This window comes from Erithacus rubecula (assembly GCF_903797595.1).
Source record: "Erithacus rubecula genome assembly, chromosome: 17".
In the NCBI taxonomy this organism is placed as follows: Eukaryota; Metazoa; Chordata; class Aves; order Passeriformes; family Muscicapidae; genus Erithacus; species Erithacus rubecula.
Genome location: NC_136669.1, coordinates 1,296,947 through 1,317,523, shown reverse-complemented (window position 1 = coordinate 1,317,523; position 20,577 = coordinate 1,296,947). Strand labels below are relative to the sequence as shown.

Genomic DNA, 20,577 nt, shown 5'->3' with positions numbered 1-20,577 from the left:
TGACATGGCCAGGGAGCTGCTCCACTGCTGTGCAAGTGAAATGCCAGAGCAGCCACTACAGAGGAAATGAGTCATTCCTCTATTTCTGTTGCAAAAGACTTCTCTGTGCTGTGCAATGCATTTAGGAATATATTCCTACTGCTTCTTGGAAGTTCTCCTAGGACCACATTTAGGCATAAAAACAAATGAACAGGCACATTACAGACTTTTTCTTCATTTAAATTGGCTCTGCAGGCTTGGCTTCTACAGGAGGGGTTTTCAGGAACCCTGAATTTTGTGCAGATCTCACCCCTTGGTCTGTTTGCTGGTGGAGGGGCTGCTGCCCAAGAGGTGATTGTATGGGGGTATGAGTGTGTCTTCTGAGCATCTCTTTTTGTCATGCCCTGTTGGAAGCTTGTTGAAGTGTTTTTCAAGAAAGAGAAACTTGCTAGTCACAGGGATTGTGAATCATGGGCACTTCTCCAAAAACTATTTCTGCTCAGAGCCTGTACGTTTTCCCCAGAAGCCACTTGAGCTCAGCAGTCATTCAGGCCCTACCAAAAATAATGACATCTCCTGAATAGTAAAAAAAAATAAGGGGAGTGAGGAGAACAGCAGCAGCAGACTCTGAGAAAGCAGCTAGCCCATTTTTCCCCTTTTATTTCAGTGTGGTGTTTTCCAGACTCTGAGCTCCCTGCTGGCACAGTGTGCATGGGGCAGGACCTGAGAGCATCTCTGTCTCCTCCCTGCACTGGCAGATGGATGGCTGAATAAAGTGAACTGGCACTCAGTTGTAGCTTCTGCTGTGGGAACCCTGGAGATCTTGATAAGCATTTGGCAAATTGTCCATTTTCAAATCTCTCAGGAGTCTGACTTGTTCAGGAATGAAGGAAGTCTTGGCCAGAGCTTTGTATGTGCCTAAGGATGAGTTTTGTCTGACAGTCTGTTTATCTCTTGGCTCTTTGGGTGCTGTCTGCCTTGAGATGCAGCCCCTTCCTGATGTGCTGCACCTGGCTGGGGCAGCTCCAGCAGAGCAGCAGCAATGACATTAACCCCTTGCATTTTACAGGTGCTTCTTAAAATGTTCCCATTTTCAGTTACAGTAATAAAACTAATTTCTGAGGTTTGCTCCTTGAAAGTGCTACTAGTGCTCCAGGAAACCATATAAATCTTGTGTGCAGAGCTTGTGTGCACAGCAGTGATTTAAATTTGCCTCTTGAAATAATTGTCATTACCCAAAGGGTGTATAGGGGCACATAACGAGCTTTTAACACTCAATTCCTCAAGGAAGAATTGTTATGGCCTTCCAAAACGATCCCTGTGTTAAGTGGCAATTAAGAGCTAATTATAACGAGATGCTGTTGGATGAGATTAGTATCTAACTTAGAATAGCAACAGAGATATCCACATAGATAAGCTGGAGGGGAGATGGTGGGAGAAAGGGGTAAGTAGGGAAGGCAGCAGGGACTGCAGGGAGGGACAGGTGACCACCTTGGGGAGCCTGGTCACTACCTGGATGGTCATCAGAAGAGTTTTTCTGAGGGAGAACCATGGGATGAGCATGAACCTCTTCAGCCAAAGCTGTCAGGGCTTGTAACTCTTGTGGAAGGAGATGTGGTGTGAGCCCTGCTTCCTGCCTTCTGAAATGTCACCTGGTCAAAGTGCTGCTCACCTGTCTCTAGCAGCTGTGAAAAAGGGTCATTTCAGTGCTGAAATTTATCTCTTTGGCTGATAAAGACCTTCATAATGAGGCTCTCATTTCAAAGGGCTCTGGCAGTGCAGCAGTTTGAGTATCTGTTTGCCTGACTGCCCCTGGAGTAGCTGTACCTGAAGTGCACAGGTATTTTATTTGTATAAAACTGCTCACTCTCGGAGGTCAGCAAACACAGCTACCCCAGAAACACTCAAGCTGCAGAGCAGAAGGTTAATTTTGAATGAATAAGTTGTTTCTGTGATTGAACACAGGACCCTGCAGAGTACACTGTCCTGGCTGCTCTGGCACATCTTTGCCCAGGGCTTGTTTTCAGCAGATCTCCCTGGCCCAGGCTCACAGAGAATACAAACCCTGGCAGTGAAGGGAGCAGATGGAGCCTCCTTTCTCCATCCTGCACACTATTTTCATAACCTTTCAATGGCATCCCTGCAGAATGGGGATGAGATGGAGTCATGTGCTGGCCACAGCCACTCCAGTCCCTCCAGTGGGGGAGGAACCAGGATGAGATCAGATTTACTTCTGTCCTTTTTCTGCTTGGAAACTTATTTGTGTTGCTAACGAGGTCCCCAGTCCAACACTGTAAAAGAGATGCTGCAGGGAGGAGGAGAAGAAAGCTTCCTCCCTTGGGACAGGGCCAAAGGAATCAGGAAAAAAAAAAAAACTTCACAGAAACTGCTCTGCTGGGCCAGTGGAAATAGTTTGTCACCATCGTGGCAGGTGACACAGGCTGAGCTCTTGGCACAGTGGGATGAGGGGCAGGGTGGGGCTGGAGCCACACCAGGACATTGCTCAGAGCAGGGACATCTTCCCTGACAGCAGTTCTGGATCAAATGGAAATTACCAGGCAGGTTATGGGGGAGGAACATCATGTGCTGCTACCTATGTAATATAAGGAGCAGCCCCAGGAGCAGAAGTGTTCCCATCTGATCTGTCAGAGCAGGGTTTCAGTCAGACACCCAGGGAAACTCCCAGCAGCAAGGAAGAATGTTATCAGCTGGGTTTTAGCAGACTTTGCCTAGAGCCTGGCTCAGGCTTGCCTTCCAAGCTCTGCTCTGAGAGCACAGTGTCTGCTGCTCTGTGTGTAGTGATTTTGGTTTCCCTTAATGTCCAAAGAATAGATTCCCTGTGAGAAGGAAATGTTAATTTGGAAATGGCTCAGTTCCTTTATATTGATTGCATTTAGCTGGGTTTGCAGCCCCCCTTCTCAGCAGAGCTGTGTCCCACTGAAAACACTACAGGGTAAATAGAATGGAGAGGATGGAAAGAATTCAACAACAGAAACAGGCAGGTGAAACTGGGGTCCTTTCAAGGCAGAAATATTCAGGAATTCCATTTAATTCTCAGCCACAGCACTGCAGTGCTTTAGAATGCAAAGTGCCCTTTTAGCCCACCAAGTTTAGCTCCACTGCACAATACAGTATTTTACACATCTGCTTAATGAGATGTGCAAAATGGGAAAACCAGATGTAATGGTCTCTGCTACTGTGAAGAGATGACTGGAAACAGAACCTTTTGTCATTAAAACAGTCATGCCCTTCTGAACCTGTTGAATTCTGAAGCTGTTTTGGGCATATTTGTGCAAATCATGATTTGGTATTTGCAGTTGAATGATCCTGAACATGCTGTAGCTGTTTTTTGCAGCTCACAAGTGGGTTTTGCTGCTGTTGATATTGTTTTTTTCCAAAAGCTTTAAGCAATCTCTATTTTTCTGTTTTGTTAGTTTGTTTTGTAATTTACAAGCTTTTCTTTTATGAGCTATATTTAAATGGTTTTGGATAACTTTTCCTGTATTTCACAGCTGCATGGCCCAGGGCTCAGTTATAAAGCCTTGCTGTTTCAGTTGAAGAAAGTGTGCTTGACCACATCTGTTCCTGTGATAATTTACATCTTTAAGCCACTGCTGGAAAGAAGAAACCTGTAAATTCTAATTCCTTCCCTGTCCACTTTCTAGATTTTATTAGTTTTTGATGCTCCTATGAATATAAATTGTGACTTGCCAAATTAGTGTGAATTAAATGGGAAGAGTCATAGCACAGTTATTCAAACAACTTCCAGGGGATAAGACTAAAATAAGTCATCCATGAGTCTGTAACACAACCAAAGCTCTGAGTTCAAAGCATTTATTTTACAACTCTCTTCCTTGAGTCTCATAGAGATGAATTTGAGACAGGGTTTGCCTTATTTTATAAAATCCCATGCTCTGGCCTTTTTAGAAGATATGATCTTACTTTTTAAGGTGGGCACTGAAAGTATCTTGAGTGCCTTTATCTCTGAAGCTGTGTCACCTTGGAGCTGAGGTTCTGTCCCCATTTCTCAGCCCCTTCACCAGGATCACACTCAATCCCCCAGGGCTTGGGGAGCCACATCTGCAGCTCCCACCCAGCCCCTCTTGGTAGAAATTATTCCCATTCCACTCAGTTTGTCTTCCTGAGAAATGGGGACGCTGCTTGGCTTCACTTATTTCTCAGTCATTAAATTGAAAACAAATATGAAATTTACTTCTAAAATAGAGCTCTCTTCCTTAGGAACGTGTGCTTCAGTGTGAGATATTCTCTCTGTAATGATTTATATTACAAAAATAGCTCTGCCCTATGTCTACAAAGAGAAATGTGAGCCTGGAGCAGAAATCTAGCAGCCCTACAGCTTGAAAAAACCAGTCATAAACAAAATGAATTACAGAAGAAAGTGAAGAACTAAACTTCCCTATAAATACAACATTCTCTCCTCGGAAGTCTGAAAATCCTCTGGGTTTTTTAGCCTGCCCCAAAGCTGTATCCGAGTTTTTTGGGCTCGGTGCAGGGCGAGCTCCAAAGCAGCAGAGTCAGTGTCACTGTGCCTGCTCTGGCTCTGTCCCCTGCTGGCTGTGCTGGCTCGGGAGGGACCCTGTGAGTCACAGAGTCCCCTTTTTATTGCTGAACGAGTTCCTTGGGAGAGCACGACCTCCAACGTGCATTTACACAAACCTGCCCCAGCAGCCACCGTGTCCCTTTGGGGACACACGGGTGACACCGTGCAGCCCCCAGGGGATGCAGGAACCGAGACCTCCCAGGGCACGGCAGCTCCTCCGGGACAGCTTTCCCTGGAGCAGGAATTTGGATGGAGTGCTTGGGACAATAGCACACGGTGCTTGCTTCCTCTGAGCCCTTCGGCTGTGCTTTTATCTCTGTTTACTATAGAAAAAGCTTTAGCAGATTATGCTGTGTCATTCAGTTCCCTGCCAGAGTGTATCTTAAAGAGAAGCTAGAAAGTGTGTGAGTGCAAAAGAAGTAGCTGCAATTTTTTGTGGTGCAGGCAAGGTCATTACAAATTATATAAGGAGGATGTGAGGATCTTAGATCAAATTTAACTGCTTTATCTGGAGACTTGAGAGAAAAATGTGCTTTTACTGATATTGCCAATTAGGGAGCTGCCAGGTGGCCAGTTAATAACCCAGAGGTGCTGCAAGATGCAGAATCAGCAGAGGCTGTTTGTGAAGTGAAGCAGAGGAGAGTTTTCCAGGGCACAGCACCAGCCAGTTCCTCCTGGGTCTGGGGGATGTGACAAGAGGGAGAGCCTGGAGCAGGTAATGCCAATCCACAAAAGGATAAGAGCTGAGGAAAAAGGGAGAGAGGAAGGAGGGAAATGCAATGAAATGTCAAGAGCATTGGCCACTGGCAAGGCAGAAGCCTGGAAATGGTGCTGTGACTCCACCTCACACAGATCCATGTCCCTGGTGTTGATGGGCTGATTTAGAGGCAGCTGAGACCAAAGGCTGGGTGAGTCATGGAAATGGGTTGTAGCACCTTCCCTTTTTGTCAATAGCTGGAATCTGTGCCTGTCACAGTGATGTCAGCCCAGTTCCTGCTGGAAACTGCATCATCACTGGCACAAGAGCAGTTTGCTGTGACTCTCTCATGCCTCAAGGGACCAGAGCCTGAGACACAGATGCTGGAGCCCAGGCTTCTTGCAGCAATCATGTAGAAGAAAGGGGTAACCTTTCTCTACTCCAAACTGAGCTGTCTGGGCATGATGCCCAGTGGGAATTTGGGAGAAAGGATGGAAGGGAGCAGCACATGAGCCTGGGAAGCAGCTGGCAGGGTTGAGCTTGCAGCTTTGCCACAAGCTGGAAGCAGAGCTCAGCTCAGCTCAGGCATCCCCTGCCACTGAGTCAGGCACAGAGCTAGAATAAATACAGGTCCCTATGGCAAAGTCAAAGCTAATCCTTCCTGCTGAAGGACTGGGGGTTGCTCTCCTGGGTACAGGTTTGTAGGAAACAGTTCTGCTCCTGGTTGCCCACAATAAACCTCCTGGACTTGCCTCTTCAGGGTACAAACCCAAGGCAGAAAAAAGCCTGAAAATCACACAGGGAAAGAAACTGCATTTCCACAAAGCCTGTAAGGAGACAAACGTTGCTAGAGATGGTTCTGAAGAGTTAATTGCAGATACCTTTATTAGAGGGATGCTGCTGTGAGGAACTGAAAGCAATTCTGTAATGACAAGAGAATCTGGACCTTTACCAGCTGCCAACAGCAGTGGGGAAGCACCAGCTACAATGGCTTGCCATTTAAAAAAACATCTGGAGATAAGAAGCTTATTTTTAGGCAGAGTGGTAGCTGTCAATTCCAGCAGGCTCAAGGCTTGATAATAAGTATTTGGCAAAAGAACAGCAGAGGAAGACACCTCATCTTACCTTGTACAGCCTCTGCTCTTCTTGCTTCCCCCTTGCAGCAGAAAGCACTAACTGCTTTAGTAGGATTCAAATGAAAATGCTCTGCAATAGCCATCAGGCTGCCTGCCTTTGGTTTCTTTACTTTTTTCAGAGTGGTGCACTTTTCTCTTAACTTCAAGGCACAATGAGACTGAAAGTCTTTGGGTAGGTTTGAGCATGGCATGGCATTTTGAATACCAGTGCCTGGTTTGGTTTGTCTGAGGAGCTGCTGGACTGATTTGCTGTGCTGGAGGTAGATTCTGCTACTTGCTGGGCTGGTAGCAATGATTTGAGTGCATGCTTTGGATGTAGCTGATGATATTCCCAGTGTGTATTAGCAAGAATAGAAATCTGCCATAAAATCACACTCTGCAAAAGCAGGATCCATTTCCTAATTTTCTGCTTAAAAACCCGGCATTTGCAAGCTCTCCATCTGCATCACAGCCATCACATGTGGGAAGTATGGAATGTGTCTTATCATACCCAGAGCGTGCTCAGCAAAGGACATCCAAAGGTTATGTTGTCATCATGTCAAATGGGTCTGTTTATTCTGAGTGCTGTAGAAGCAGAGCTTAATCAGAGCATCAGCCATATGCAGATTTGAAATTAGATTTTACAATAACCACCTGTCTACTGTTTTGAATCCTTGTCATATTCCTTGGGTTAGAGCTGTGCTTGCTTTGTCAATGTGTGTGCTGGGAGAAAATCATCTAAAAGCCTTCAGGCCATGATGTAAAAAGCACTTAAATGCATGTATATGTATGAGTGTGCAAGGGGAGCACGTGTATTTTATGGCTTTGTGCTACAAGCTGCTACCAAAGCATGTGAAAGGGGAAAGAGGGTTTTCCTTTCATGCAAAAATCAATAGTATTGGCAACTCCCCATATAAACTCCTTTTGCTCTTCTTTTTTTGGCTCATAATTTTTATGTGTGTCAGCCAAAAAAGTCACTGTGGATTGATGCAGTATTTGATCTTTCTCTTCTGTAAAAGTTTTTAAAGGAATAAGTGCAAACATGCACATAATGTTTGTGTGGTGCCTGCCACAGTTTTGTGACTCACAGCATTCTGCCTTTAAGGAGTCAAAAAAATCTGTCAGAAAGCTTAAGCCTGTCTCCTCATTATGTTGCAACACGAAAAAAAGAAAAGAAAATCTGTGTGTTGGGTTATTGCAAGCTGCATCAAGGCAGTGGGAAAAGAGCAACAATATTCAAAGTAAAAGTTGACATTTTAAACACTGGCACTTGGAAAGAAGTGTAATTAAAGAGAATTGCAGAGCAAAAATTGACAAATAACTTATACCACCACTTAATCACATGCTCAAAAGTGCCTGAAACAAGTAAGCACTACAGACTTTTTCTTGCTTATCTCCACTGTGATAATTATTCTTCTAAAGCAGTAGCTGCTCTCCTTGGTGAAAAAGAGAGTTCATTTTTTTAAAAAATTCAGAGTATGGCCCTTCCCACGGAAGTCAAGGCAGTTTTTCATTGAATCCAATGAGAATTTAAATGGGCCATTAAACGAGATCAGTAATGCAAGAGCTTTCCAAAGACATCCTGGCCCAGATGCTCCCTCCTCACCACAGGGAGCAGCAGTCACCAGTGTTCTCAGGCTGGCCAGTATCTGAAGCTGTAGTTCTCCTTCTCCAGAGCAGATGTTTTCACCACTCACCCCAGGAAACTGGAATGTGGTGAGTCAGAGCTGTGGTGAGTCAGGGAGCTGCCCTGACGGTCCAGCTCGGCTGAGCTGAAAGCTGCTGCCCCTCTGCCTCTGTCCAGGGTTTCGTGTGAGTCAATGTCCCAGGAAGGTGCCAGAAGTGCAGCCTGAGAGCTTCCTGCAGAACCGAGGGCAGAAGCCTTTGTTTACACCGGGATGCTGGGAAGCCTCCAGTTAGTGTGGCACCAAGGCCAAAAAGCTCCAATTTCCTGTGCTTTCCCTTTCAAGAGTTTGACCTCAGGTGTGTTTTGCTGCTCTAATTCTCCAGTTCCAGCCACCCCCGTGGTGGGATTTGCCCATTGCTGGACCACGTTGGCTCCCACCCTGCCTGTGGCTGGACCCAGCACAGCAGCGCAGGGACAGGATGCTCACTGTGCTCTGTGGCTTTCAGGCTCGCTCCATCTCAGCTGGGGAAGGTGTGAGTTTGTATGTTTTGAGTTGTTCATCCAAGCTCACAAAACAGCCGCATCTGTCTCGAAACTCAGGTGCGTCTCCGCATCCTGCGAACTCTCCGCGGGAAAGCGGCGCTGTGAAACCGCTTCATCAGCCCCTGCCCCGCCGCCCCTCGCCGTGTCCCGAGGGCCAGGAGGGGCTCTGCTCCCTGAATTTCCGCGGCGGGCCCTCTGGAGGTCAGTGTTTGCCCGCGCTGCGGCGGACCTGTTGCGGGCCCGCGGAGGCTCCGCGGGCAGGGCCGGGCCGGGGGGAGCCGCCCGCCCGCTCCGAGCGCCGGCCCCACCGCCCCATCGCCCGCCGAGCCGGTGTCGGTGTCGGTGCCGGTACCGGTGCCGGTGCCTGCGCGGCCGCGGAGCCGCGGGCCGCCCCCGTCCCCCCGCCCGGGGCGGTGCCGCGCTGCGCTGCGGCGGGCGCGGCTGGGGCGGCGGCGGGAGGCGCCCGCGGAGCCCCGCGGAGCCCCGCGGAGCCATGGCGTACATCCAGGTGCGTGCGGGGCGCGGCGGGCCGGGGGATCCCCGCGGGATGGAGGGGGGGCTCCGGGATGGGTGCGGAGCCCCCCGTGCTCCGCGCCGGGGGCGGGTGCGCAACTTCGGGTTAAGTTCTGGGGAGGAGTTCCCGGCGGGGACAGCAGCCCCCGGCGAGGGGCCAGGCGGGGCCGGGGCAGGAGCGGGGCCGGCGGCTGTTGCTAGCGAGGCACCGGGGCAGGAGAGCATCCCCGCGGGGATGGCGAGCAGCCCTCGGGCCTCTCTTTGCCGGGGGAGCGGGATGGCCCCGGGGACGTGGGGGCGCGTCCCGATCCCGCACAAGGACTTGTTGGAGGGAGGAGGATGCTGAAGCCCGCGGGCAGACTGGGATGCGGGCACGCTCCGGCGGGCGGGGGGCACTGGCGCCCGGGCTGCGCCGTGACGGATGGGCTCTCCCAGCATTGTGCGGCTGGATTTTTGTCGGGCTGGTTCAGACCCGGAGCGACCCCCGAGCCGCCCTTCCCAGCCATTGCCCCGAGCGCAGCCGCCCGGTTCGCGATGAACCCGAGCGCGGGGGCATCTCCAGACCCCGCGAGCGATGCCACCCGCGCCCCCCGTCCCGCGGGGCCGTGTCCCCGCCGTCCCCTCCCGTTGGGAGCCGGGCTGGACCCCGCCCCGGGTGTCCTGCGGGGCTCGGGGGTCTCCAGTGGGGCCGGGCCTTCAGCAGCACGACCGTCGGGGGTACAAGGTGCGGGTACCCGGGAGCGGAGCAGGACCTGGGCACCCCGTTATCCCCACTCCGGCATCTCAGTCATGGTGGGATGGTGGGGGATGTGAGGCTGAGGGTGTCCGCTGCCGATGGAGCTTGTGAGCCTTTCCTGGAGTGTAACCGCGGGGGCAGAAGGCGGTGTGTGACCGGCGGGGACCCCACCCTGTTGCAGCATCCCCGGGGTGTTGGTTTGCTGTGGCTGCTCGGAGGAGCTGGCCGGGAGCGGCGGCTCTGCCGACTCGGAGCAGCTCTCCCCCTCGCAGGTGCCTGCAGCAGGCTGTGGCGATGGAGCCTGCCCCCGCCTCGCCCTTGCTGAGGCTCACTCGTGGCTGGAGGCTCCATCTGCCTTGTTCTGGGCTCGGGATGACGTGGCAGAGCAGGATAACCCTGACCCTGGGGCTGAGCCCTTCTCCGGGGGGTGCTGAGCACATGGCAGCCGCTGTGCCGCGGGATCCCCCCGTGCAGCCTTCCCTAAAACCCTGCCCTAAAACCCTGCCCCAAAGCCCTGCCCTGAGCGAGGTGTGTGGACAGGTGCTCGTGTTTGCTCTCCTTTCACGGCTCCTGCATTCAGGTGCTGTTGGCTTGTTTACCTCTCCATCTCTCCAATGCTCCGCTCTGCTCCCTGCGCTCCCGTTTGGGGTGGTCCCGGGCTCGCGTGTGGCACACAGGGGTGGCTGTGACTGATGTGACAGGAGCGCTGCCGTGTGTCCCTGTGCCCTTTGGAAAAGCCCTCTGTCCGTGACGTGCTCCATCCTTCCATCGCGTGGCACCGATCCAGCCGCCCTGCTTTAGGGCCATTTAAATCCCCTCCTTGCAGCTCTGCGAAACCGCTGCAGCCTTGGCTGCAACTTTGTATTAATAAGGAATGATAAAGCCCTTTTAACCATTCAGCATTTTCTTAAACAGTTGGCCCATGGGTGTCTGTAATCACTGCCTTGTCTGATTGCACCGCAGCTCTTCTGGCTTTTTAACTGCTCCTAATAAGTGGTGGCTTTTCTGACAAGCACTGGCTCCCAAAAAGTTTAAAAGGAAGGCTTGCATCAAATTGTGGTCCATAGGAGACCTCTTGGAACTAAAGGCAACTTCTGCTTTTTCTTTTAGAAAAAGCTGCTGATATCATGTCATGAACATGAAGCTGGAACCAATTTCTACATTTGCAAGAGTAGGATGGATTTTTTTTTGGTGGGGTTTTTTTGGAATTGTTTTGTCCTATGGTTTTGTATTGGTTTGGGTTTAAGAGATTCCCCATATACAAAGGCAGCCAGGACAAATAAAGGAAACTTTCAGACATTTTCAAGGGAATGCAATAGGTAAGACATTTCAGCAGGTATCAGAAGTGCTAGTGAGTCCCCAAAGGAAATGGGTCCATTATATCTATATCTATATCTATATATATGTATATTGTTCAAAGGGTGGCTTTGTGAATAAAAAACTGGTTTGTGATGCCTTCTTCCTTTGCTGTAGATTTTCTCTGTGGCTTGGAAGAGGTGGCTGCAGAGCAGATTTTTGCATGGGAGCATGGAACCCAAGCCTTTAACTTCTATCCTTTGTGCTCTTCAAGTCACATCTGAGGATGAGGCTGAAGGTGCCCAGAGATGTGGGTTTAATGGAGAATATTCAGTCTGTCCCCCTTCCTAGAAATGTTGCTTTGAGTTGGCATTGGAACCACGTTGATATGGGCTGAATGTGGAGAAAACCCTTTTTTTCCACTGAAAAATTTGGATATGGCTTGCTGTCAGCAGCAAGTATTTGCTGCAATTAGAGGCAGGTTACTAAAGAAAACAAAATAAGTGGTTGCATATGATACCCATTAGCAAGGAGCAATGAGCAGGATTTTCATGCTTCAGGATGAGTTTGTGAGTTTTGCTTGTGGGAAAGGAGCAGAAGGAGCTTTGTAGGGAAGGATTGGAAATGGCAAAAGCTGATGCCTGGTCAGACTTCTCCTCTTCCAACATCTACAGGTCCTGTCTTGCCAGAACTTCAAACTCATCCCAGGCTGGGGCACGTCAGGCAGAAAATTTAAAGTTGTTTGAGCATTGCTAACTTGTTTTTGTCTTTTTCATTTTGTTCCCCTTTGCTTCATCCTGAATGTCTAAAAGGACAGTTGGAACCAATAAATGAGGTGAGTTAATCTGATGATTCACTCCCCTGTTCTGTCTCCTTGCTCCATCCTGAGGGGATTGTCTCGTGTTTTCTGTCTCTTTACTGATGTCCTAGATATAAGTAATGTACAGCATTTTGGGCTGGTAATTTTTTGGTTTGCAGTGCCCAGATTTTGTTTATGGAAAAAAAATATGTGTTTTACTGTAGCAAAAATCCATGTTCCAATGTCTTCTCTGCAGATCAGTTTCCTCTGCATGGTCCACACTCATGAATACTGCAAATGTCTTGAGTATTTTGAGGAAGTTACTGTGGAGAATCTCTCAAATGCTTTATTTCTTCAGTTTCTCAGGAGCATTTCAAGGTCACACATGGTTGTAAAGCAGTGTGAGCCTGGGTGCAGGTGCTGTGCTCTTGGGGTTCTGTGTCTCCCACCATGTCCTAATGAGCCCTCCCATGAAAAGCAGAAATTGGGGCTGCTGTGGGTGAGAAATGAGCTGGGGTTTGGCTCTCAGCTCCTCTCAAAGCTGAGCTTTGCAGTGGGGATGGCATGGCACAGCACTGGTACAAGTGCTGCTGCCAGAGCCACCATGGAAACCTAATGGAAGACTTTTCTGGGTCAACTATTCTAAAAAATATCATTGGAGGTTCTTCAATTAATTATTTATGGTAGCAGAGGCATGAGGAGAGTGTGCTGTGGTTAATCCATTTTAGTATGAGTTTGTTGGGCTGTAATGCTCCATGTGTGTGGATGGCACAAATACTGTGGTACATCCACAGGATGAAGTGTGTTCACATAGCTCTGTTAATTAAATAGATCCTTGCTGGATTAAATTGGAGCTTTCACTTACCTTCTGTTTTTAATTCCTTCTGTTGTGTGTTTGCTGATCTGTTAGACTGTTGATGTGTGTGGAGGAATATGCATGTTTCCACTCCAGCATTTTGTTGTGCCATAGTGCTTTGCAAATCACCCTCCTGCCAACCTACATAATAATACATTGCTGCTAGAAGGGAAAATACCTGCAGAGAATGCTCATTTTCTGCCTTGTTGTGGCATCAGTGGGGTTGGGCTGGTAGCACAGCACTTGTCTGTTGGTACAGATGAAATAAATACAGCCCTTAATGTTCTGCTGCAGAAACACAAATAGAGCTGAGTGTTTTTGCTCAGTAGCTGTTGATGGGTTGTAATCTTGTGCTCTGGTTTGCCCCAGGGTCTGCTCGCTCGAATCTCAGATCTCTTGCTGTGCCGGTGGACTTGCAGAAATTGTTGTCAGAAGTGTTTTGACTGTAGCTGTTGTCAAACAAATGAAGATGAAGTTGAAATCCTGGGACCATTTCCTGCTCAAACTCCAGCCTGGCTGTAAGTTTGGATGCACATTTTCCTAGCTTTAACCAAGGGGTAGGACTGCTCAGCTGTGATGAGAGTATTGATGTGAATTGCAAAGGGACATTAGAGGATGAATTAGGGAGAATTCCTGAGGGTGGGAATGCAGACTACTCCTGGCATGGTGAAAAAGGACAGCTCTGTTAAATATCAAGGTTAGTCTTTGTAAAAACCTTTTCTGATGGGTAAGACAGAAGTTGTTTTGTAAGCTGGCATAACAATCTGATAACTGGTTTAGCTGTGCCCCCTTCTCTAAAGATGCTTTTCATCTTCAGTCCTATTTCCTCTTGAAATGGACCAACCCTTTGGAGCCCTTCAACTTGGCTGCAGTGCTGATGAGCTTGTTTGGAAATACTTATCCTAGCATGAAGGTGGTTACCATACAGGCAGATGAAAGGCTAAGTTCCTAGTGTCCTGAAGGGGAAATTAATTTAAAATTTCATTTAGCAGAACGTGATCTCCTGCATCACCACAGTACTCTTCAGAGTTTCTTCTCAAATCATGAAAGAACCACAGCACCAGGTCTTATCTGGAGCTTTGATGGGTGTGTTTGCAAAGGAATCCAGTGGAGTCTCCCCTCCTTTAGTCCCTGTCAGCCAGGAATGTGCAGCACAGAGTGACCTGTGGAGGCAAGACTGAAACCAAGGAGGGAGCAGAGCTCCCTGGTCTTCCTGTGGCTGCTTTGTGGAACAGCTTCAGTGTGTCCAGTGCCTGCTCAGTGCATCATCTGATGCTCAGATTTTGGGCACTGAGGCACTCAGGTTATTTTATTTACTCCTGTGAGTATGTGCTGTTATTCTCTGTCAGCTGTCAGTCTTGGTGCTGCATGAAATAAATTTTTCTTGTTTAAACCACAGTCTTGTCCATGCAGCCTTTTGAATTCAGGTAGAGCAGGATGGTAATGAATACAGAAGCAATAAAAATAGAGCTGTTCAAGATGTGTTAGAGTGGTTTTTAAATGTGGAGCAGCATATTTGAGAGTCTGATATATGCTCAGAAACTGATTCACCTGCAATTAACAGGGAATGGAAACAAAATCAATGCTAAATAGGAAAGCATCATGCACAGGAGAGCACAGTGATGAGGCTGCAGTATTGGACATTGGTGCAGGAGCAATTACATCTGGGAACAAGGAGCTGGGCAGCAGAGAGGCTGCTCCAGAGCTTGCCTGGAGTGCTGAGCAGTGCTGTGCTTTGGGGCTGCAGTGGTGGTACCAGGGTGTAGCTTTTGGCTCTTGGATCCTTCTGTCTGGCTAAAGGGGTGATGTGAGCACTGAAGCCCTGCTCTTATTCTCTCAAATCTCAGATGTGGGGTGGCTTTGCAGATGAGGGGGACTTTGCCACAGGAGAGAGCATGGAGACCTTTGGACTCATAAAATGCTCTCTCCAGCCTGTATTGTTCACCTGGTCCTGCTCCATCTGAAAACCTCTGCAATAATTTCTTGGAGTGGCCATAGGCAGAGGACAACACTCTCTGGTAAAATCCAGCCCTGTTGCACTTTGTTTCACCTGCAGATGCTCACAGCCCTGTGATCCCAGCCCAGCCATTTATCCATCTTTCCATCCAGCTCTGGATGGTTTGGTGCAGCTGGGGAAGAGGAAAGGAAAGTTAAAAGCAGGAGCCACATTTGGTGTATTTTGTTTGCTGAGAGACCCAAGTTAGGAGACCAATCTTTTTTTGTGCATGTTTAAGGTGGAAATGATCCCATGTTGATTCAGAAACCAAAGAATTCTGTTTTCATTGTGTTGACCTTATGTTTTTATATCTCCATATGCATTTTTTGGATGAAGGGAATGATCTCTGGAGTTGGATGTGTCAGCAGAGTAAGAGTTTGGACTTGTTCTGTGTATGCCAGTTGAACCTTTTTTATTTTTTTTATTTTCTTTTTTTTTTTCTTTTTTTTTTTTTCTCTCCTATTATTGAAGACAGGGCTTTTGCATTTAGTGGAAACCCCTACAATGAAAAGCAGGTTTGATGTCACCTTATTTTGCATTTAGATGCACGCATTGAATTTGGGAGCAAATCAATTTATTGTATTCCCTGATTGCAACCTGCAAGTGTCTTAAAAATAGATCTAAGTCTTCAGCTGAAATCTTTCCATCTTGCCTGTTCTCCATGGGCTGAGACACTGGTGTAATGCAGAATGCATTTTGTGCCTTCCTGCCCCCTCCTCAGGAGAAATCTGTTTTTGGTGAATGCATTGGTGAATGAGCAAACATCTAAATGCCTGTGGTTAATGACCCATCCTTTATATTTTGGCCCCAGGTTTTCCCTTTGGCAGCTCTGAGACACCTTATTGTCCTGGAAATTCAGGAGTGGATGATAAAGCTGCAACTTTAAGCCCTTCTTCATGGGAAAATATGGATTTTTCTCATTTTCTGATTTTTTTTGCAGTGGCAACTTAGGAAAAAAAAAAAACCAAAAAAACCTTTTCCTGCAATGAATCCAGTTGCATTGACCTGAGTGCATGATAATTTATTGTTATTTCCTGGGGAGCACTTGCACCCTGGTCCTTGCAGAAAGGGCCTGGGAATGAGGGTGGAGGTTTGAGCTGCTTGTTATGGAATATTCTCCACAAACCTCAAAGATAAACAGTGCACACTGTGAGACTGAATTGAAATCAGGACACGACTCCTCCTTCCAAAGGTTTGGATTAAACAGAAACAGAGCTGCTATAACCAGAGCCAAAGTTTATTTGAGGAAAAATTATTGTGGCTCAGTAGCAATTTCCTTACTAAAGGTCATCTGTATGTTATTAACTCACTATTACGTTTACCCATTGTAGAACATCCTTAATGCTTCTCTTCCTGATTCCCTCTCCACCCTGCCTTGTTCTGTGCATTTGCTTCTCAAACACAAGCATATCCAAATGCCACCTGTGATTGTGTGGACCTGCATTTAGGCATGGAAAAGCTATTTGTGTTCCAAGTACTGATTATATATCAAACTATAGTTTGGCCTGCCTTTAATGGGCTGCAGAGCTGTGCAAATATTGTGCTCCTCTTTTAGCAGAGGGTTTGGTTTTGATTATTAACAGATTTTTTTTTTTTTTTTAGTGTGGATGAGTTGTATGAGTCTGACTTGGTGAAATTTGCATGGTTCCTGCTGTGAATTTTGTGGGCTTGGATAAGAATTTCCAGTTGGTTTTGGAGGTTTGCTTATTTTTTTAATGCTTGTTGGGTTTTTCTACATGTTTACTGCTTTTTGCAGAATATATCAATTGCTGTGCTCCAGTCATTGGTTACTAATGGAAATGATTCAATATATTTCATTTATACCCAGCTGAGTTGTGCACACAGAAAGGGTGGCTTGGAAGCAAAATTCACAGAGAATTCCCCTTTGGTTTGCTGGTTTTGTGCTGATGCTTTCCTTGTGATCTGCTGCTGTTCTCTGCCTGGCTGTGCTGCATCCCTGTGTGATTCCATTTCCAGCAGCAGCATTCCCCTCTGAGCTCTCAGCTTCACCTCCTGCAGATGCTGCTGCTCTGCTCCCAGGCAAACCTGGGAGATCCTCACTTCTTCCAGGGGGAAATGATGCCTTGGGTTTTAGCCTTCTATATTTTTCAGATTCCCTGCTGCTTAGTGTGTAACTCTGAAACTTCATATTAGTTGTTAGTAAGTTCTGTTCACAGGGTGTTTGACAAAACAATCCCTTCCCAGCTGGAGAATCAAGGATAACTGTTACCCAAAAAGCAAAAACAGCAAAGGAATGGGGGCAAGGCAGGGGGAGAGAGTTGACAGCCTGGGGCTGTGCTTGGACAAGTGACCCCAATATGGAGATGAACCAAAACTTATAAAAGAGTAAAAATTCATGACCAGGATCCCTCTGGGATTTGAGTTGGGTGTAGCCCCACCTGGGCTCTTGCACTGCCCAAGGTGAATCTTTTCAATAAATTCCTACTTTATCCCTCTTGCTCTCTCTAGTTTCTGTTCCAGGTCAACCTTTCTAGGCATCACCAACTTTCCTGCTCCCACCAAGATCCCTGAGCAGTAAAATGATTTCTGCTGAGAACCACATCTGCTTTGTAGAGCAGATAAAAAGCTGCCAAACATTTTAAAAGGCATGCCAACAAATAGCAAATAATGAATTGTGTCTGTAAAATGAAGATTTGAAACTTTATTGGAAAAGCTGCCATATTTTACCAGGAGGTGTGTGGTGGGTTAGGATATGTGAGCATGGTGGTTTTCTGTGCTTGTTCATTCCTAGTGAAGTCTGTGCTTCCAAAGTGTAGCTGTGAATTACAGCAGGAAGCTGCTGCTGGAGGTTTCTGGAGTTTTGATTTTATTCCTTAAAGAGAAGTATAATATTTCTGATGACCATCTGAGTTATATGTCATGCTCTAATACTGATAAAACTCTGTTTGAGAGGCAGGCAGAAGGTGAAGAATCTGGTTTTTTAGGTCTGAGAGGCTCTTGCTTGCCAGATAGATCAGGAGGGACGAGCACCAGGATTAACCCCGAGCGCCAGAACACGCTGCTGTTCTGCATAAACTCCTTGCACTGGGCTGAATCACCCAGAGTTTCTCATTCCAACAGGATAAGCAGCCAGACTGAGGACAAGGATGGGGAGCCTGCCCATGCTGTGGGTGAGCTGCCTGCCCCTGTGCAGGATTCCTCTCCTGACAGAAGGCGCTGCTCTGCCCGCAGCCTGGCACGCCGTGTCTCAGGTAAGATCCTGCAGCACTGCTGCACCTCTTGGGGGGGAAAAATCACACTCCAGGGCTTGCTCGTTTGTCTTTTAGACAGGGAGCAAGTTGAAGGCACGTTGATTAAAATCTCATCCTGTTTTGCAGGAGCACAGCCCCTGTTTTTCTTGCTGAGCGTGGTAATTGCACGTGGACAGGGAGGGGAAAAGGCAGGAGAGCTTTGCTTCAGTGCTGTTAAAAAAAAAATAATAATAAAAGCCCCAGTGTGGAGCTGTGCTGGCATTGCACACACACAGAATGTACCCCAAGAAGCACCTGTAGCTGCTGCAGTGGGTTTTCTGACAGTCACATTTGTGTGTTTCTCTCATTCAGGTCTGGAGTCGAGGAGGCCGAGTTCTCCACTGATTGACATCAAACCCATCGAGTTTGGAATCATAGGAGCTAAGAAAGAAATAGTTCAGCCAACTATCCTGCGAAAAACCTACACCCCAGATGACTATTTTAGAAAATTTGAACCAAGGCTGTACTCCCTTGACTCAAACAGTGATGACTTGGACTCCTTGACAGACGAGGAGATCTTGTCCAAGTACCAGCTGGGCATGCTGCACTTTAGCACACAGTATGATCTGCTGCACAATTATCTCATAGTGCGAGTCATCGAGGCCAAGGACCTGCCTCCCCCCATTTCCTACGATGGCTCAAGGCAGGACCTGGCTCACTCCAACCCCTATGTGAAGATCTGCCTCCTTCCTGACCAGAAGAACTCCAAGCAGACCGGGGTGAAGCGCAAAACGCAGAGCCCGGTCTTTGAGGAGAGGTACACATTTGAAATCCCCTTTTTGGAAGCCCAGAGAAGGACTCTGCTCTTAACTGTGGTGGATTTTGACAAATTCTCACGCCACTGTGTTATTGGCAAAGTGTCAATGCCCTTGAGTGATGTAGACCTTGTGAAAGGTGGACACTGGTGGAAAGCCCTTGTGCCTAGTTCTCAGGTAACAGAATTTATCAAATTATTGCCACAGTTCTGCTGTTTTGGGGGTTTTTGTGTATGTGTGGTTCCTTTGCCTGTTGGCAAGTAATGCTGCTTCTAATTAGTAATTGTCATCTCGTTAACACAGCATCTGCTGGGTTGGGATTATGTGGGCCTGTGACTGGTTTTGTAACTAACAGCATGAGGTAGAGGAGCTGTCTTTTATTGTCATGAGCAAAAACCCTCTGCCAGCTTAAATGAGAACAACTCGAGGCTGCTCTGGAAGCCTGCACCTTTGGGAAGGTGTTTCTGCCACTGCAGTGACCTGCATCCATTCTCAGGAATGCTGTGACACTGTCCCACCCAGGTCACTGCTGTGCTCTGAGGACATGAGAGGAGCAGCTGCTGCCAGTTCAGCAGGGATTTGATTCAATAAAACATGTGGAAGATGAAATCTACCCAGACCTGTGGCATAATGCATGAGCAACATTCTGCACAAGAGTGCTAGGCTGATTTTCATCAGATCCTTGAGAGAACTAAATTTGCCATCAATATTTGTCTGTGGGATGTTGCATTTTGGGCATTTCAGCCATCCAGTGGGATGGGAAGAGGAGATGCAGAGTGTCTGTGTGCTCTTACCCCTGTCCTCTGGAAAGGGCTGTTCAGTGGGAAGATCTGAGCTTTGCAGCCAGGGGTGGTGGTTTCCTACCAAATTTGCCACCAGTGGTGTCACACACACAGCCAGAGGTACAGAACCCTGTGAAAAACCAAGAGAACATAGTGAACAGCATCTCAGATGGTTTTCACTCAGGACAGGAATATCAGGTTGGTGTAACAAGCCTCTCCCAATTCCTTTCCAGCTCACAAACTGCAATTTCCAAGGAGTCTTTGCTGAATGAAACCCTGTTGGGTATTTCACTTTCCCTTTTATTTTCAGGTGTTCACAAAAGGGTGCCATAGCCAGAGATACTGGATGAAAGGATCAGTAAATCATTGGCCTCAGCACTGTTTTACCTGTGGGTTTGAGTCTGGTTTGCAGTGGAAAGTGCTGGTCAGACCCTTGTGGAAGGGAAATAGCCCAGGCAGTGTTTGGAGGGGCACAGCTGGGCTGGGACTCTCTCTGTCCTCTCTGTGTGTGCTGGGAGCTCTTTGTTCTGCTCAGCTCTGCTGTATCAGGAGCAGGATCAGGGCTCCAGGAGAACCAGCTGGATTTCCCCTAACAGAATAGGAGTGTTGTGGATCAGCTTGGATGATGTTCAGACCAGAAAGGGAAGTTCTGGAAGTTGTGCACCAGTCAGAATCCTGTGTCCCTCCCTGAGTGTGTGTTTCTGATGTCTTTGATCCCTTTTTCTCCTGTGATTCCCAGTTCTGCTTCTCCCCCCTCTCCCAGCTTTTGTGTGAGAAATACTTCTCTGTATTTTGCATCTCTTTGAGTGGCATGGACTCATTCCACAGCTAAAACAGACCTTGATTAGAAAAGATCATCTCTGCCTTGGTGTGCCAAGCTTGGAGCCAGCTTTTCCTTTCCCCCTCTCCAGAGTTTCATTGAAAGCTGCTGCTGTTTTCAGCAGTGCTGTCTGCTTCACCAGCACCAAGATAAATTATTTATGCAGAAGTTGGCATTTCTGATATTTATAAAAGGAAGGAGAAAGACAAAACTCCATTTGAATGCACAGGCTTTAAAGCCTTTTGCATTCA

The 20,577-nt window shown here is 47.7% G+C and overlaps 2 protein-coding genes across 2 annotated transcripts in view; both read left to right on the top strand.

Moving 5' to 3' along the window:
* GDE1 (glycerophosphodiester phosphodiesterase 1) overlaps window positions 1–20,577 on the top strand; it is a 166,489-nt gene that overhangs the window by 68,438 nt on the left and 77,474 nt on the right. The gene's annotated exons all lie outside the window — the stretch shown is intronic.
* SYT17 (synaptotagmin 17) overlaps window positions 8,915–20,577 on the top strand; it is a 29,462-nt gene continuing 17,799 nt past the window's right edge. Inside the window, exons 1-5 of the mRNA XM_079320655.1 lie at window positions 8,915–9,030; window positions 11,885–11,902; window positions 13,092–13,240; window positions 17,800–17,930; window positions 18,282–18,901. Of these exons, the coding sequence (XP_079176781.1) occupies window positions 9,016–9,030; window positions 11,885–11,902; window positions 13,092–13,240; window positions 17,800–17,930; window positions 18,282–18,901 (933 nt within the window). The 5' untranslated portion in view covers window positions 8,915–9,015. The remainder of the gene's footprint in view (window positions 9,031–11,884; window positions 11,903–13,091; window positions 13,241–17,799; window positions 17,931–18,281; window positions 18,902–20,577) is intronic.